Below are 18888 nucleotides of genomic sequence, written 5' to 3' on the forward strand. Positions count from 1 at the left end.
TTTCGGTAGCTGGGCTTTCAGACTAGAAGTCGTACAGTTGAGGGTTAAGCCATAGCTGTCAAGTTTCGGATTTGAAAATAAGGGATCAGCAGTTTCACCTCTCCCGGGGACAGTCACATGTCAGTGGTGGGCGGAGCAGCAATGTAAACTCCAAGCGGGCTCGGGCTCGGAGCGGAGCAAAGAGGAGGGCAGCCAGCAAAGAGGAGGGCAGCCATGTGCTCCACGCAATGGAGCCCCATTGCCTTCTTGTCTGATCCCATCAAAACAGGACAGGAAGCAGCAGCTGCTCAAAGGCAGCCAGGCTCCGCCCGCCAGCTAACCCTATTGGCCGGCTGAGGGGCTCGGCGGCAACAGATAGGGGCTGATGCAGGGGGAGGAATACACCCCCCTGTAAGCACGGGAAACGGCTCCCACTTGCTTTGAGGGCTGAGGCTTTTCTCTCCAAGTAGGCGAGGTCTTCCCACCCAGTCCCTGGCCAGCAGGGGAGGAGCTGCTTCCATTAAAAACGGGAAATTTAAGGGAAATAAAAAATAAGGGAGAGCAGCGGGAAACTGCTTGAAATAAGGGAGAATCCTGGGGAAAACGGGATACTTGACAGCACTGGGTTAAGCAGGTGGTATTTAAAGGGGGCAGGGGAGAGAGAATAGGGATAGGCACTTGTGGGGAGGGTTATGTGCCCCTTTCTTCAGCCCACTGATTCTCCCCTATAAATGTCCTCCGATCCCACATTCCTGTAACTCTAGCTAATGTAGGTTTGGCAGTGTTTTCCAATACCACTTGGTTCTACCTGTAAAGGTACAGGACTCCTCTTAAGGCTTTGGACTTGTTCCAAGCCTAAATCACTGTTAAAAAAACAAAACAAAAAACCAACCACTACAGAAAGATCGGGGTGAGGCTGCACCCCACATTTTTAAGCCCTGAGATTTGAACGACTTTTCTCTGACGAGCATCAGGAGTCTTCCTGTTGCAACCAGCTAGATAGACAACCTTGTGAAGCTGGTGATAACATGGGAAGCTCTTCTGGTTGCAAGCTAACCTTGAACGCCAGCAGTCCCTTTCAATATGGCAGCTCTTCTGGTTGCCATAGTAACAGGTATGCAAGATGAGAGTCCTGTAGGCTCTCAAAATCTCAAGGCCCCAACAGCCAAGGCCACTTTTAAATGCTAAAAGGTTAGAAAGACTGGTATGCAGAAGGCTCCACTGCAATTAAAAGAGATGCCGTAGGGTCTGCCTGGCACATTTTTAATTCTTCCTTCAGCTTGGTTGTTTCTGGGAATGAGGTTTGTCTATGTGTGCTTAAACTGCACTTAATAGCTGCCATATCCATTTCCTTATTATGGCTACTGAGGTTTGGGATGAGAACCTTGCAGAACAACCCTAAGCATTTACTCCAGAACCTTTGAGTTCAATACGGCTTACTCTGTAGTAAGCCTGTTATGGATCGCAATCATCTAATTTGTCAACTACCGAGAGCTGGCTGATCCAAACATTTATTTTTGTAATTTAGTAGCTTCTTTTAGTCAAAAAAAAAAAAATCATTCCAGTAGCACCTTAGAGACCAACTAAGTTTGTTCTTGGTGTGAGCTTTTGTGTGCATGCACACTTCTTCAGATACACTTTTAATCAGACCTACAAAAAAATAAAATAAAGATGACGAGTACAAAATACACACTCAAAAATAGAATCTGTTAATACATTAGATGGTTAAGAAATATTGATATTTAGCATCAGCTGGACCCGGGTATTAATGCTGAATTGATTAAAACTTCAGTAGTGAAAAAAGTGTCATCTTCTACAATCATATTTTTTATTTCAGCATAGGAAACAAGAGGTTGCATTCAGCTACCTTTTACTCAAGAGTAGGCCCATTGAAATTAAAGGACATAAATTAGTCATTAATTTCAGTACGGCTACTTTGAGTAGCAGTTGGTTGAGTACAACCCAGAATGCTGGATAAGATGAACCTACATGATCCATCACAATATTTGTGTTCATATCCTTTAACAATGTCAGATTTCACTTGGAAATGCTGCTAGCATGTGTTACCTGCCATACTCTCGATATTTACATCATTTAAAAGCTAAAACTGGGATTTATCTTGCTTAGCTTGCTGGGGGGAAAGAGCAAATATCTCTAGGGATATTATTGTGAGGCCTTAGGCATGAACCACCAAGCAACTCGACTTTATGTTAATTTGTAAACTTCTGAGAACTTGCAAAAGAACAAAACAAAAAACGACAACCCTCTGATCTTTTAGCCTGGGTTTTGCAGGAAGAACACAGATGTCGTATCATGCAAAGCCGTTTTGTTTGGCTCTCGATGAATCTGCTTTTCCTTGAAGTCAGTGCTGTTCAGGCAATCCTAGAGAATATAAAATAGGCCAGAGTGAAAAAGTGAAAATGGGAGATCTCAGCATATGCCTCCCCTTTTAAAGCAAGTCTGTGTCGCGTGATGATGGCAAAGATTCGGCCCCTGCACATGGATGCCGTCACCGGCTGCTGAGTGATCGGAAAAATGTTTCCCCAGCTTGGTGTTTCCTCTTTTTAACAGGCGCATTACAAGTCTCCAGCGCTGTAAGTGAGCCTGTGTACAGCCTTGTCGAGAGATGAGTTCTAACCACTAACCTTTCTGTGGGAGAAGTGGGAAGGCGTTGGGTTGAGCAAGAGCAGTTGCCACTTCCATCACATGGGCATGCAATTTCCGGGTGCAACCGACATACATACTGATTTCATCCAAACAGGTCGGCCACTTGGCCCCGAGGAGCCTGGGAGTTCCCTTTTGTTCCAGTATGTTGTGGCGAAAGGGAAACATAACAACCCCATGAGTATTCGTGTTGTTAGGGAATCCTGGCTTTTTGTGTCACCCACATCAGGCATTTCGGTCGGCACAGAGTTTTGTACAATGAAGTTGATCTGCCGGGTCATCCCAAGGGAGGGATTTGCTGGGTTGAAATATTGCATTCCTGGGTATTTATCCCCCCCCCGTATCTTTTTAAAAAAATGATTTTCCATTTTATACATTTCAAAAATTTTACAATCATTTTGAAACTCAACTTCCTTCCCCCTCTTTCTGTGGTTCCTGCAATTTATGTTTTTTTATATTTCCTGCATATTCCAAATTAGCATAACTTAATCATTTATTCATCTACTTTGAATGTATACTCCTATAAAACTGCAGGTTGTTACAATAGCCCTGCCAATGTCCTTGTTTACAATTTGTTTGTAAATATTCAGTAAACCATTTCCATTCTTTTATTTAAAAGTTTGTTATCTTGATTTCCTATATTTCCAGTAAGTTTTGCCATTTCTGCGTATTCCACAAGTTTTTGTATCCGTTCTTCTTTTGTCGGGACTTCTTCTTTCCATTTTTGGGCAAATTACATTCTTGCCGCTGTAGTTGCATACATGAATAAATTTCTATACAGTTTGGGTAGCTCTGCCCGTATAATTCCCGAAAGGAAAGCTTCTGGGTGTTTGTTTGTTTGTTTGTTTTACAAATGCTATATTAACATCTTTTTCAAATCTTCATCTATCATTTCCCAGTAAGCTTTAACTTTACTGCAAGACCACCACATATGATACTTGGTGTTAGGTACCATCGATATAACATTTTCATATACAGTTGTACCTTGGTTCGCGAACGCCTTGCGAGTCGAATGTTTTGGCTCCCGAATGCCACAAACCCGGAAGTGAGTGTTCAGATTTGCAAAAGTTATTTGGAATCTGAGTGACCTTCCACAGCTTCCGATTGGCTCCAGCAGCTTCCTGCAGCCAATCAAAAGCACCTTGGTTTCCCGAATGTTTTGGAAGTCAAATGGACTTTCGGAACTGATTCCGTTCGACTTCCGAGGTACCACTGTAGTTTTCTCTTAAACCGTAGCATGTTGTGAAATTTATCTCTGTATTCCACAATCGTTCCCTTGCTTCCATATCTATATACTGGTATGTCTATTGTCTATTGTCACTGAGGATTTTACTTGCCCATCCTTCGTCTCCCATTCCAATAATATCTTATACATATTAGACAGCACTTTTACATTACATTCCAACAGGTCTCTCTCCAGTTGTGTTGTTTGATCCCCCCTGTATCTTTTAATCTGGAAGACCAAGAGATCATGCCATCTTCTCCCCATTTCCCTCCTCACCTGTCATCCTTTCTCCCGCACCTGCATTCAGTGATGGCATCCTTTGCCTGCTACAAAGATGCGAGTGGAGAATGGTGGTTGTAGTGGGGGAAGCCACAGGTTATTTGCTTTTGAGTTAGTGGCAGATTTTAAACATACATGGGAAATCTCTGGGCTGCAGCCTAGTATCTTTAGCATTGAGGGTCTGATGGATGATAAAAGTAGGGTTTAGAAAAAGTTGTTCATGTTAGCTGCAAATTGGGGCAGGAGAGAGAGGTGAAGCAGTTTACAATCTCTGACAAATTTCTGTTTTCTTGAGATGCTACGAGGCCACCTTTTGGGGAAGCAATGTGGCTTTTTCCTGCAGCTTTCAATAGCTTCCCATTTATCGTCTTGTTTTTTTCTCTTCTGACTTGTAGGTAACATGTTGAGTTTCCTATTCATGCAGAAGGTCCCAAACCTTCCCTAGCCATTATTTTGTTGCCCGTGTTCTTTATAAATATAGATATTTATAGATATACATGTAGTTATATCTGTATAGATATAGATATTTATAGATTTTTAATTGGGAGAATTTCATTTATATAAAAAGTGGTGAAAAGAAGAATCTTATTGTTCTAATACAAATTTCTTTATCAATAACCTAATATGTTCTGTATACATCATTCCAGTTATCATTATATTGATCCGAAGAAAGTCTGTGTCTATAAGTGGTCTGTTCAGATGTTGCTAATATTGTGTTGTCAAGCTATTGATTAAAGGGAATCATTTTTCTATTCTTCTAGTTCATCAGTCTCAGTCTCTTAGCCACCATTAAGGCATGTGTTTTTTTTTGCTGTTCTGTCACTTTCCGTACAATAGGTATATAGTTCAAGAGAATGTTCACCTTTGAAAATCTTAAATTGTTCTGTTAGCATCTTACTTATATACAGCAGTCCTGCTCTCTTTCCCAAAACTTAATAAGTATAGGACATTATGTGCTTCAAAGAAGCATTATCCATATTACGTATCCAGTGTTCTTTGTGACAATCCCATATTTTAAACTAAAATGAGTTTGTTTTTTTGTTTAAAAGGGATGAGTCCTGGAAAAAAATCAGTGTAGAAAAAGGAATTGGCGAGGAGAGTCTAAATTCTTGGGAATAGATGCATGAGCAAACAGTATCCTTCTCTCAGAAAAACTCCAATATTGAAGCGTTCTCCATTGCTTTAGATAGAAAGAAGGGAGAAAAGTTAAATAAGTGCCTTGCCTTACTTCCATCATCAGCTCTGTTCTGAATTCTCCCTATTCAGTTGTCATTTGCAGCTTTTATTAAACCTTCAGAGTGGTTGCAATGGTGCATCTTATATACTAACCGTATCTGTAATATAGTCATTTTTTCCCCTTTCTTTCTTCTTGTCCTTTAGAATTCCATGAACTTGCCGCCAGACAAAATGAAGCTACTGAGCCAGTATGACAACGAAAAGAAATGGGAGTTGATCTGTGACCAGGTAAGAGACCAGAGTGGCCATTATTTTCTTTTCTTTTTTAAGTAATTCTACATGTTGCATTGTGAATCGGCCTTAAATGGCCATAGTTCTCAGATACAGGTAGGTAGCTGTGTTGGTCTGCCATAGTCAAAACAAAACAAAACAAAACAAAAATTCCTTCAGCTTCTGAAAAAAGTTTGCAAACTGGAACACTTGCGGTACTTCTGGGTTTGCAGTGTTTGGGTTCCAAGTTGTTTGAGTACCAAGGCGCTTGAGAACCAAGGTACCACTGTATTAGTTTTTTGTTTTTTGTTTTTAATTAGCACTGAATTAGTCTGGAGGCAGACTTTAGTGGTGAGACATCTGCAGCAGTGCTTACTGCACTTTCGTTCCAGATATGCAAGATTCTTGTCAGGACCAAGTTCAGGGAAAGCTCTTTCTGTCTCTGTCTGTCAGAAGCTGGCTGCAAGCGGCTCTAACTGGCATGAGGGAGAGTCAAAGTTGAGCATTAAATCAGCATTTGATTTGGAGGCAAGTACGTCTGTCATTTGAAGTACAAAGGCAGAAAGAGCCAGGCTCACTGTATTGCGGGTAAAGGGGGTGTGTGCATGTCAACTCTTGCATTTAGTACATTGGTACACGCCCAGTTTAGAGAGATTCTATAATTAAAAACAAAACAAAAACTTTTCATTGAAGTAAGCAAAACGGCAAAAATAGCAGAAGTACAAATACAAAGCAACACAGTATATCTGGCAGAGATTTATGGTAAACTTGGTACGTAGAGTACATTGGTACCTCGGTTTTTGAACGTCTCGGAAGTCGAACGTTTCGGTTTTCGAATGCCGAAAACCCAGACATAAATGCTTCCGTTTTCGAACGTGCCTCGGAAATTGGACGGCTTCCGCTGAGTTTTTTCTTCCTCAGTTTTCTCTACTGAATTTGCAGACGGCCCTTTGCGCCTCGGTTTTCGAACGTTTCAGAAGCCGAACGCTCTTCTGGTACAGATTACGTTCGAAAACCGAGGTACCACTGTACTTAAACTCATTAGGAAAGCCAAATTTCACATTATGATCTGGAGAAGGGAGTCTTGTGTGTATGCATTTGTTGTATATATGATAATACTCCACCAAACAGCAGAGAATTTTTGGGGATCTCCTGAGCCTTTTGGCAACATGTAATTTATGGGTTGGTGCTAAGCGGGGTACAAATAATATATTATTATTATTATTATTATTATTATATTTTTATACCACAGCAGAAGTCACAAGTCCCGTAAGGTTATAGGGAGACGGGATGTGTTTTGAGAGAGGGGCCAGTTCTCCACAAAGTGTACACACATTTATTTTCTTCCAACGTTGCCTTTGGTCAAATGGGCTTTGTAGGTTTTGGGAACCATACAAAAACCTGCCAGAGCTGTTTGGCCACAGACAGAAGTGGTGTGTCTGCTCCACAAGCAGTGATTCCTTCTATCAAGCTACCTTTGTCTCTCTGGAGCAGGGGTAGGCAACCTAAGGCCCGAGGGCTGGATGCGGCCCAATCGCCTTCTCAATCCGGCCTGCAGAGGGTCCGGGAATCAGTGTGTTTTTACTTGAGTAGAATGTGTCCTTTTATTTAAAATGCATCTCTGGGTTATTTGTGGGGCATAGGAATTCGTTCATCCCCCCCCCCCAAAAATATAGTCTGGCCCACCACATGGTCTGAGGGACGGTGGACTGGCCCACAGCTGAAAAAAGTTGCTGACCCCTGCTCTGGAGAGATGCGCCCCCCCCCAATAATCCATCTCTAGCCTGAGAGTTATCCTCTCCTTTTTCTAAGGATCCAGTAACAAGTTGTTGAAAGGCAGGGTCACTTTTCAGCAGGAGCTGCTGGCAGAGAGAGAAAATATGGCACCCGTTCATGCTGTGAAGCTATATATTTCTCGGTTAATAAAGGAACAGGCTTGTGAATGATGCCGAGAAGACAGGGGGGGAAAAGGGGAGAGGAGTGACTCATGTGAGCTGTGCAGATGTCTGTGTGGGATTCAGCCCTTCACAGATCTGCGAAGACAGCTCTGCCACAGGGGATGTGGCATCTGAAATAGAAACTTCTGGCAATCTCAAGGTGTTTGCTGAGTGAGTGGGCAGCGGGGAAGGAGAAAGCAGCCCTATCCTCAACTTGCTGCTTGGCGCTCGAGCGAAAATGGGTCACAAGGCCTTGTGTCACCCTTGGGGCTGGCCGCTCTGCGTTGTGATTCGCAGCATGTGCCATTGAGTGACGGGCGAGGAGGAAAAGAGTTGGTCTCTCCAGAATCATGTAGGATGTGGCTGGGAGTGTGGGGAAATGACCAGTTTCCTCCTTGCGGCTGTTTGATTTGCTAAGAAGGAAGTGCGCAGCTATATGTGTGGATGAGGCTGTGGAGAAACGAGGGGAAGGGAGCGCGAGAGGCCGGTGGTAGGAAATGAGGAGTGCCTGAGGAAGGCAGAAAACAGAGAAGCGGCCCTACCATGTGGCAAGGTTAGCTTAAAAGTCAATGTGGAGGGAAGCACACAGATCAGATCCACAGGCACAAGCTACTATAAAAGCCAATACGGAGGGAAGCACACAGATCAGATCCACGGGCACAACCTATTATAAAAGTCAATACAGAGGGAAGCACACAGATCAGATCCACAGGCACGACCTACTATAAAAGTCAATGCGGAGGGAAGCACACAGATCAGATCCACGGGCACAACCTATTATAAAAGTCAATACGGAGGGAAGCACACAGATCAGATCCACAGGCACGACCTACTATAAAAGTCAATGCGGAGGGAAGCACACAGATCAGATCCACAGGCACAACCTACTATAAAAGTCAATACGGAGGGTAGCACACATCAGATCCACAGGCACAACCTAGTATAAAAGTCAATACGGAGGGTTGCACACAGATCAGATCCACAGGCACTACCTATATAAAAGTCAATGCGGAGGGAAGCACACAGGCCAGATCCACAGGCACAACCTATTATAAAAGTCAATACAGAGGGAAGCACACAGATCAGATCCGCAGGCACAAACTACTATAAAAGTCAATACGAAGGGATGCACACAGATCAGATTCACAGGCACAACCTAGTATAAAAGTCAATGCAGAGGGAAGCACACAGGCCAGATCCACAGGCACAACCTATTATAAAAGTCAATACGGAGGAAAGCACACAGATCAGATCCACAGGTACAACCTGTTAGGATGTTCTCCTGCACAAGCCCCATTGAAATGAACAGAAACGGCACAGGAGCACTAACATGTGACTTAAACCCTTCCTGGCCTCAGAGTTATATTAACAAAAACAGCAACAACTGTCCAGGTTGGCAGCTTTCTGGTTAACTTGCAGATTTACCTGAGAGTGATTTGTTTGGAAAAGTGGTGAGAATTTGTATCTAAGAGACTACTTTACTCTGTTGTAATAGAAACATGGAATGATGGGTATTTTTAGTTTCAAATTCCAGGGCAGTTTATCAAATATATTAAAACCACATATATTAAAAGCAATGATGATTCAAAAATCACCATTACAGTGAAACACAGTAGAAAATTAACAGAACATTTCACAAAAAGCTAGGGATTGAAATCGGCTAATGTTGTGACAAGAAAAATGAGTCTTGAGCAGAGGCCAAAACACAATTAAGCTTGGTGCCTTAAAGTTTGTGCTTCGAGTTGTGGGTGGGGGCATTTGAAGGAATCTCTTGGACATGATGGGTTGCCTCTCCAAATTTTATTTTTAATCCCCCCCCCCACACATACACATACGCCGTCCATCTGGCTGAGTTTTCCCAGCCACTCTCGGCGGCTCCCGGTCAAATATTAAAAACACAATACAGCATTAAACATTAAAAACTTCCCTAAACAGGACTGCCTTCAGATGTCTTCTAAAAGTCAGATAGTTGTTTATTTCCATGGCATCTGATGGGATGGCATTCCACAACGCAGGGGCCACTACCGAGAAGACCCTCTGCCTGGTTCCTTGTAGCTTCACTTCTCGCAGTGAGGGAACCGCCAGAAGGCGCTTGGAGTTGGACCTCAGTATCCGGGCTGAAGGATGGGGGTGGAGACGCTCCTTCAGGTATACAGGACCGAGGCTGTTTAGGGCTTTAAAAGTCAGCACCAACACTTTGAATTGTGCTTGGAAACTGGGAGCCCATCCATACTTCCATTTGCCCTGCTGCTCCCACCCTCCGCCCTGTGAAAACCTGCTCTTTAGTGCTGAATCGGAACAAACAGCAATCGAGTTTTCAGAGAGTGGATTTCCATTTGTTCCAGTTTAGCACTAGGGAAGGAGTTTTCCGGAGCAAAGCACTAGGGCAATGGCAAGTGGACTCGTGCTTTCTAGGCGCGAGACATGTGGAAGTGGGGACGAGCCCTAAGTCTCTCATGTTTGTGGGACTTTGTGGGACTTAGAGTGGGGTTAAAAAATTTAGCCCTGTTCTAAAACTTAGAAATAAACAGAACACAGCATTGCTTAACTCAATGCTGATAGTCACAGTACATACACAATCCTTCTTGTGCAACACACTGTGTCACAAGGATGGTGAGGCAACGTAATTGTGACGGGAGGAAGAGCTCCTAGCAGCTTTCTGCACACGACTGGGAGCTTTTACCAGGGTGTGGGGAAACTGTGTGTGTAGAGTTGTACGTCTTTTTGCAGGGACATGGGTGGCACTGTGGTTTAAACCACTGAGTCTCTTGGGCTTGCCGATCAGAAGGTCGGCGGTTTGAATCCCCATGACGGGGTGAGCTCCTGTTGCTCTGTCCCAGCTCCTGCCAACCTAACAGTTCAAAAGCTTGCCAGTGCAAGTAGATAAATAGGTACCGCTGTGGCGGGAAGGCAAACGGCGTTTCCATGCGCTCTGGTTTCTGTCACGGTGTTCCGTTGCGCCAGAAGCAATTTAGTCATGCTGGTCACATGACCCGGAAAGCTGTCTGTGAACAAACACCGGCTCCCTTGGCCTGAAAGCGAGATGAGCATTGTAACCCCATAGTCATCTTTGACTGGACTTAACCATCCAGGACAGGGGTCAGCAACCTTTTTCAGCTGTGGGCCGGTCCACCATCCCTCAGACCATGTGGTGGGCCAGACTATATTTTTTTGGGGGGGAAATGAATGAATTCCTGTGCCCCACAAATAACCAATAGATGCATTTTTTTAAAAAAGGACACATTCTACTCATGTAAAAACATCCTGATTCCTGGACCGTCTGTGGGCTGGATTGAGAAGGCGATTGGGCCGCACCTGGCCCCCGGGCCTTAGGTTGCCTACCCCTGGTCCAGGAGTCCTTTACCTTTTACCTATGTTTGCCTAGCAACTGCAGAATGCTGATGTTTGGGCCCAGAAGCCTCTGCAGTGTCTTTGCAGGGAGACACCTGGTGTTGGGTGTTGTCTACTCCGCTGGCCCAAATATCTGCCATGTGAATTAGTCCCTCGTTCGTGTTATCATGGTATGTTTGTGCCTTTAGAGGCAGCTCTAAAATGCCCACCTGCAATTCAATAAAGTTTGTCTTTCTCTTTTTGTGTCTCTTTCTGCAGGAAAGGTTTCAGGTCAAGAACCCGCCTTCTGCCTACATCCAGAAACTGAAGAGCTACCTGGACACGGGTGCATTCAGCGGAAAGGTGACTTCGAACTAGATGATGCAACTGTATTCTACACTGTCCCCTGCTTTCCTTTCCAGCTTGTCCTCTTTCTCAGAGCTATCGTTTACAGAGCTCCTCGGGAAGAGGATTTGGTTGTTAAAGCACTCCAATAACTGTAGCTCTGGGAGAGGGGAATAAGGGTCTCTTGAACACCCTTCACAAACTGCAAGCTCGTGGGATTCTTTGAAGAGGGAGCCATGGCTGTTTTAAAGTGGTACGATGCTGCTTTGAAGGTGGACGGGACTTGGGAGAAGAGCAAGATTGACCAGCGGATGGTAGCATGTGTGAGCTTAGAGGCCGAACCATGGAGCAGGGCAGATAGACTTCTGCAGCCAGGCCTCCAAGCATCTCTGTGTTCCCTCCTGCCTCCCAGCCTCTCTCCTGAGTGGCGGCTGGATGCAGAGAGCAGCGGGGAAGGGAAGGAATTTAGCGGCAAATCCGTGGCAGCAGGAGAGAAAAGGAAGGGAAGAGATAGGGAAAAGCAGAGCGTGGGAGAGGGGGTAGGTGGATCTCTGTATTAATGGGTGGCGTGCGAGAAAGGGAATGGATGGATGGAGCTGTGGGGTGTATCCACCGCACTACTGCCATGTAGCTTCTGAAGAAATGCAGCCCTTGATGGCAGGAGGAGAAGGTGGGCCACCCCTGCATTATTATGAGGAAACCTGACAGCTTCAATGCACACCTGCCATTCAGAATTTCTCGCTCTGCACATGTGCATTTCTCACTTAAGGTTGGGTATTTTTGAAACCTGTTTATTTTTATTAATCAATTTTTGAATTGGCTGCACGATGCAAGTAAAAACGTCGGTAATCAACGTTGCTGGTACGGTTGCATGTTAACCTCCTCCTCCCCTTCATTTTGCTTTGTCCACCCAGTTTAAGAGACGGGCTCAAGAGTCCACCCAGATTCTTCGGGAGCTGGAGATATCTTTGAGGACAAACTACATAGGGTTAGTACCGACGGCCGACGCTTTTGTCTGTGCAGACCCTAGCTGTGCGCAATCGCGTCATTTATTTGTTTTGTTGCTTTTTTTTTATCTCTCTTTATTATTTAAAAATACACATAAAAATACAAATACACATAAAGACAAACACAAACACAACAAAGTAAACATAAACATAAACAAACTGCTATTCTTCTCTTTTCTTATTTACAAACAAATTCTTGTACCTCCAATTATCCTCATTGCATTTTTAAGCTATTATACCTATATCGCGTACAGTTATATATTTCATTTACAAATCATAATTTTCCATCCTTAAGTCTCTATTTGTTTACCTTAAAGGTTCAGTCTGCACCTGCCATTAGGATTCCACTTATACCATTACTCCTTAAGTAATCTTTGAATATCCTCCATTCTTTCCATACTTCCTGGGACATTTGATTCCTAACTTTACTTGTTGTTTTTGCTAAATACAGATATTCTAACATTAAATTTTGCACACATTCAAAAAGAGACCAGAAATGTTCCTGTTAAGCATCTTGCCGGAAGAGATCAAAAAACCAGAAAGAGTAATTTGCTTATACGGTATAACAGCAGCAAGAATGTTAGTGGCCAGAAACTGGAAGAATCCAGTAGCACCAACTATAACGGACTGGCAAAATTTGTTTTGTTGCTTTTAAAATGTTTGCCCTGCTTTTTACCATTGAGGTCTCAAAGTGGCTTACCATGATGATGATGATGATGATAAATGCAGTATACCAAAATAAAACATTAGATAAGCCTAATAAATTTAAAAGATTAGAAATTTCAAATCAGGAACGTAAACCAAAGAAGCGTTTGTGATGCCTCCTAAAATAAAACAGTTTTAACCAAGTGTTTGGAACCCAGCAGAGATGCTGCCTGTCTGGCGTCTAGTGGAAACAAAATAAAAAAAAATCCTTCCAGTAGCAAGGATTTTTTATATTTTTTTTATTTTGTTTTGACTATGGCAGACCAACATGGCTACCTACCTGTAACTGGCTTCTAGTGGGAAAGAGTTCCGCAGATTTGGGCCCACTACACTGAATCCACAAGATTTTGTTGATCAGATTGAGATGTGCAGGGTAAGGCATTCTGGACCTGTGTTATTCAGCGTGTATGTATTAACTCCGTATGTGTTTCAAAGCAAGAATTTTGTAGTGTTGATTTTCTCTGCCAAAGCGGAGGTGCATTTGGGCTTCCCTTCTCTTTCCTGCTGACTGCATGCATACCCTCGCAGTGTGTCGGATGCAGCTGCAGATAATCCCTCACTCGGCAGGTGCTGCTTTGTTCAAGAGGTCGGAGGGACAGCTGGAATGTCCTAGGGCATGCCTGGGAGCCCCCACATTTGGAACCTGCCTTTCCTTTATATAATTATTCTTGATTCAATCCAGCTTCTAGCCTGCCTTCCATACTAGCTCAATAAAGGCAATGCTTGGTTGGTTGGTTGGTTGGTTGGTTGGTTCAAGCTGCCTCAGGGATGGCTGTGGGCAGGATTCCTGAATGGCAGGAGGTTGGACTAGATGACTCTCATGGTCTATGAGCCCTTACAACCAAAGAGAGGGAAGAATTACTAGGTCAGGTTTAAAAAGCAAAGATTCATCTTGCTGACAAAGGTCTGTATAGTTAAAGCTATGGTTTTCCCAGTAGTGATGCATGGAAGTGAGAGATGGACCATAAAGAAGGCTGCTCACCGAAAAATTGATGCTTTTCAATTATGGTGCCGGAGGAGACTCTTGATAGTCCCATGGACTGCAAGAAGATCAAACCTATCCATTCTTAAGGAAATCAGCCCTGAGTGCTCACTGGAAGGTCAGATCCTGAAGCTGAGGCTCCAATACTTTGGCCACCTCATGAGAAGAGAAGACTCCCTGGAAAAGACCCTGATGTTGGGAAAGATGGAGGGCACAAGGAGAAGGGGACGACAGAGGACGAGATGGTTGGACAGTGTTCTCGAAGCTACTAACATGAGTCTGACCAAACTGCAGGAGGCAGTGGAAGACAGGATTGTCTGGCATGCTCTGGTCCATGGGGTCACAAAGAGTCGGACATGACTAAACAACTAAACAGCAACAACAACAACCAGCATACAACACCCCGATACCTTACCCTGCAGACCCCAAACTGATCATATTGAGGAGCGCTATTGGTCTCCTGTGGACAAGGCGCGTGACTCAATGTCATGGGCCAAACTTTCCCACTAGAAGCCAGACAGGCAGCACCCCCATCTTATTAGTAGGCACACTCAAAGCCCATTCCCCCACCCCCTGGAAAGAATTCTGGGCACCGTAGTTTCTAAAGCCCCTTCATGGATCCCTGCCTTGTGGTGGCGAAGGGGCTTGACTAACTCCAAGAAGCTATGAGCTATGCTGTGCAGGGTCACCCAAGACGGACAGGTCATAGCCGAGAGTTTAGACTAAATGTGATCCACATGGAGAAGGAACTGGCAAACCACTCCAGCATTTTGCCAAGAAAACTCCATGGACATAAAAAAAGGAGACGCTTTGAGAAGAAAGTGAGAGTTTCCAAGGCATGCTCTGGTTCATGGGGTCACGGAGAGTCGAACATGACTAAGAGGACTAAACAAACAGCATGTTTTTAAAGGGTGGCTAGGAATTATAACACTGCAAGGGGTAAACTACAATGCCCAGAATTCTTTGAGGGCGAAAAAGTGCTCGGAATCTGTTACAAAGGTATTGTGCGTACGCAGCCGCCGGTCCCCTCGAGGAGCTCGAGAATCAGAAGCACGTTAAGCGTTTGTTAATGAGATGCTAAACGTTTAGTTGTTCACATGAACATAAATGTCGGAGCGGCTTAGGTTGGTTAACGGCCCTGCCTCATTTGTCAGTAACTGAGCTATGCGGCCCCTCTCCCCCAGTCCAGCACCCCCTTTAACTCGGACTACTCAAACAACCTGGGTGGTAGCGGCCAAGGTCTAGGCCCTCTGCAGAGAAGGTGACCCCGGCATGTCGGAGGCAGCAGCCGACACCATTAACGACAGTGATGTATGCCGGCTAATTAACAGCTTAGACGGGGAAGCATTTATCTCTCTGGATTGATTGCCTGCCAAGCACTCAGAAAATAAAAGGGAACAGTGGGAGCCAGCATGCACAAGTCGTGTCAGCGTTTTGTGACAAAATGTATTATTGGGCCTGATGGAGTACAAAGGAGCAAATTGCATATCAGGAAGGAGCTCCAGCAGGTGCATTGCAGCCCTGTGAAAAGGCTGCCAGGCCGTTTCCACGTCTGACGGTTGCATTCATCTATTTATTTTTTTGCATTTGTGGCATGTCAGTAATATTCAGGCGCTACCTACACTGGCCAGAATGTACGTCATGATTTTAAAATAACTCTCTTGTTTTCTGTCCCACGTTGCGACCATTTACAAATGACAAATACTAGTCTCTTGTTGGGTATTCCTAGCAGCCCATGTGAAAATTCGTAACCCTGGAAGATCTGCGTTGAAATTCCTTCATCAGCCGCTGACTTACGATAGGTTACAGTCACCGTGTTGCTGTTGTTTTTAACATGGGGGACGCTTGCTGATGAAGCCATTGCCAACATATACATTGGTACCTTGGAAGTCGAACGGAATCCGTTCCAGAAGGTCCGTTCGACTCCCAAAACGTTCAGAAACCAAGCCGCAGCTTCCAATTGGCTGCAGTAAGCTCCTGCAGCCAATCGGAATTCGCGACGGACGTTTGGGTTCCAAAGAATGTTCGCAAACCAGAACACTCACTTCTGGGTTTGTGGCGTTCGGAAGCCAAAATGTTCAACTTGCAAGGCGTTCGGGATCCAAGATACAAGCTCATATGGGTGGATTTGTTTTTAAGTAATCATTTGAACACCTCCAGGTGGAAATGTTATATGCTGAACGCAGCCTTTTCTAGCTGCATATGTGGAGAGGGTTGCAGTTTTTCTGTGGGGATCTGTTGACTTTTCACTTTTGCACGGAGGTGCTTTTGAAATCCCTTAATAGAACATATCCCCAAATCTCCAAATGTTATGTTTGTAACCACTCTAAATGTGCTCCTGTGTGGCAAAATGTCCTGGGGAGAAAATGAATTTTTCAGCTTGTAAAAATACCAGATCTCTCCATGAATACGCCAGTGAAAGGTTTTCATGGTGATGTGAAAAAAAGATGATTCCACAGTCGGTGGTGGCATGGAGGATAACGTTTGCAAGTGTATGGTAATTGCAATTCATTTTGCTCCAGTAACAGAACTTTTGGTTTTCTGGTAGAAGCAAGTGCTTTGCTCACCTCCAAGCAGGTACCAGACCAGTTTTTAGCCCATGTTTGCTGTGTAAGGGGAACCTGCACTTTAGCTAATAGGTGAAATCACACAGCTGGGCTTTATTTGCGATTGGGAGTATAAATAAGCATTTACATGGAAGGAAATTGGCCATGAATATCACTGAGCCCATGTCAGGCTTTGGGGACTGGGATTCCTCCCCCACGTTGGCCGTGGATAAGCAGGACAAAGTGAGAAGAGTCTCTTACCATTTAAAGAGTCTTTAGTGATCACAGCAAAAGAACAAAGCAGCCATTCTCGGAATGACGGTGTTCCCAATTAAGGTTTCCACCCACTTCCCCACCCCAGTCACTTTCATGCCTTTCAACCTGATCTCGCAACCCCTGTACTTTCTGTACAGCCACCTTATCTACTCTACATAACCTTGGACTGATAGGCTGGACACTTTCCGGCGAGAGAGAGTCTGTTAGCTCTCTGTCTTCCAGTTCTTCTTCACTTTGATCTCTCCCTCCCCCCAGTTTGTCCCAACTTTTGTCTTCAGAACTATGCCCCTCTGCAAACCACCGTTCCAAATCTATACTGCTCCACTGCTCCTGGGCAGCTTCAGGATCCTGGTCAGGAGCAGAGGGAGGGGGAGACTCCCATCATTCCTCATCAGAGCTGTACTCCGTCCTCAGCCTTGTCTCTGACAGCACAGCAGGAGAGGGGCAGTGAAAAAGCAATACCAGTCACAAAGTGAAAAAGCATACCAGTCAGCATGGTCTCTCATACATACATACATACATACATATACATATACGTACATACATACACACACACACACACACACGCAATTTTATTTGTATGCCACCTTTTCATAGTTCAAACCATGCTCAAAGCGGCTTTCAACATGAAAAAAAAATCACAATTACAACATTTTTTAATGTGTTGTAAGCCGCCCAGAGTGGCTGGGGAAACCCAGCCAGATGGGCGGGGTATAAATAATAAAAATTTATCATCATTATCATTATCAATGTGATAAAAGTTGGGGTTGGGGTGTTGTTACTGTTGTTGATGCTGGTTTTGTGTACCTTTGTTTTCGATAATTGTGATTTATGTGGAGATGGTTTACTTTGGCTTCATATTTTGGTGTTCTGTTTATTGCTCCAGCCTACTTTTGTTGCGTTGCAGTTGTGCATTATTTTATTTTTTTTTCATGTTGTAAGGCACCTTGAGCATACTTTGAACTGTGGAAAGGTGGCATACAAATAAAATAAAATAAAATAAAATAAAATAAAATAATGCATGTATGTATGTATAAAACAATAAATAGAGACGTTTCTTACCCACCACAGGCAGATAGCTAAGACTGCATGCACACTCTGCTTTTAAATCACATTTAAAGTGTGTTCTTTCCCTCAAAGAATGCTGGGCACTGTGGTTCACTCCTCGCAGAGTTACCGTTCCCAGCAACCCTTAACAAATTGCAGTACCCAGAATTCTCTGGTGTAATATAGTCCCTACAGAGCACAAAATGAAGGAGAGAATGTTTGGGTGCTCTTCTGACTCACAGATCACTGAAAGGGAGAGAGATTCAAATGTCTACATTAACATTCTCAGTGACCTGCTAGTTAACCCATGTAAAAAAGGGAGCTTTTGTTATGAGGGAGCCGACGGACATGTGAAAACCTTGGTTCTATGGTCTCAGAACGACTGTAGAGTATGTTCCCCCCCCCCCCCGAATGTCTCAATTGACTCTCAGTCTTAGTCCCCACCTGGAAAATGGGACCATAATACAAACCCTATCCGGTGTCTACTCAAAAGAAAGCCTCCCTTAATTGGAACCTTAATAGCATGATTTGAAGGATTGCAGGAATCAGTGAGGGAAGGAGCCTAGAGCGCTTGACTACATTAAAACAGAGACTTCAATCTCTGTCTAGAAAGAAGCAGGAGAAAATACCAGCAAGGGATTCTGGAGAAAGATGAGGCAGACCTCAAATGCTGGGGAAAGGGCAGTAGGATACTCTTCCCATGTTTTATTCTAGGAGAAAAATAAATAAATCTGCGTGTTCTTCCTCTCCCCTTCCCCCTCCCCTAGCTGGGTCCAGGAATTCCTGAACGAAGAAAACAAAGGACTCGATGTGTTGGTGGACTACCTCGCCTTTGCCCAGTGCTCTGTCACGTAAGTTGCTGCCACAGCTTGGTGGGGAAGTGATGGTTAAAGTCAGGATCCAGGAAGGACTAGTGGGGCCTGCAACAAAACATTGCGGCGTGGATTGCTCCCACAATTCCATTGTCCCAGAAAACCCGACTCGCTCTGCCTCCACAAATCAACCCACTACCTTTGTGTGGCTGTTGAGCATGCCCATGCCCAAACCCCATTGGGATGCTTAGGAGCCTTCTCCTGCCACCCACCCACCCTATTTATTTTTCTTCACGTTTCCGCAAACG

General features: G+C 44.3%; 1 protein-coding gene across 5 annotated transcripts in view; it reads left to right on the forward strand.

Annotated features, from left to right (window-relative positions):
• Window positions 1-18888, forward strand: part of FMNL1 (formin like 1) — a 108180-nt gene that overhangs the window by 44742 nt on the left and 44550 nt on the right. For all 5 annotated transcript variants that reach the window (XM_033169995.1, XM_033169998.1, XM_033170000.1 and 2 more), the window contains exons 2-5: window positions 5528-5611; window positions 11140-11223; window positions 12120-12193; window positions 18536-18619. In XM_033169995.1, the coding sequence (XP_033025886.1) occupies window positions 5528-5611; window positions 11140-11223; window positions 12120-12193; window positions 18536-18619 (326 nt within the window). The remainder of the gene's footprint in view (window positions 1-5527; window positions 5612-11139; window positions 11224-12119; window positions 12194-18535; window positions 18620-18888) is intronic.

The sequence above is a fragment of the Lacerta agilis genome, chromosome 14, assembly GCF_009819535.1.
Source record: "Lacerta agilis isolate rLacAgi1 chromosome 14, rLacAgi1.pri, whole genome shotgun sequence".
In the NCBI taxonomy this organism is placed as follows: Eukaryota; Metazoa; Chordata; class Lepidosauria; order Squamata; family Lacertidae; genus Lacerta; species Lacerta agilis.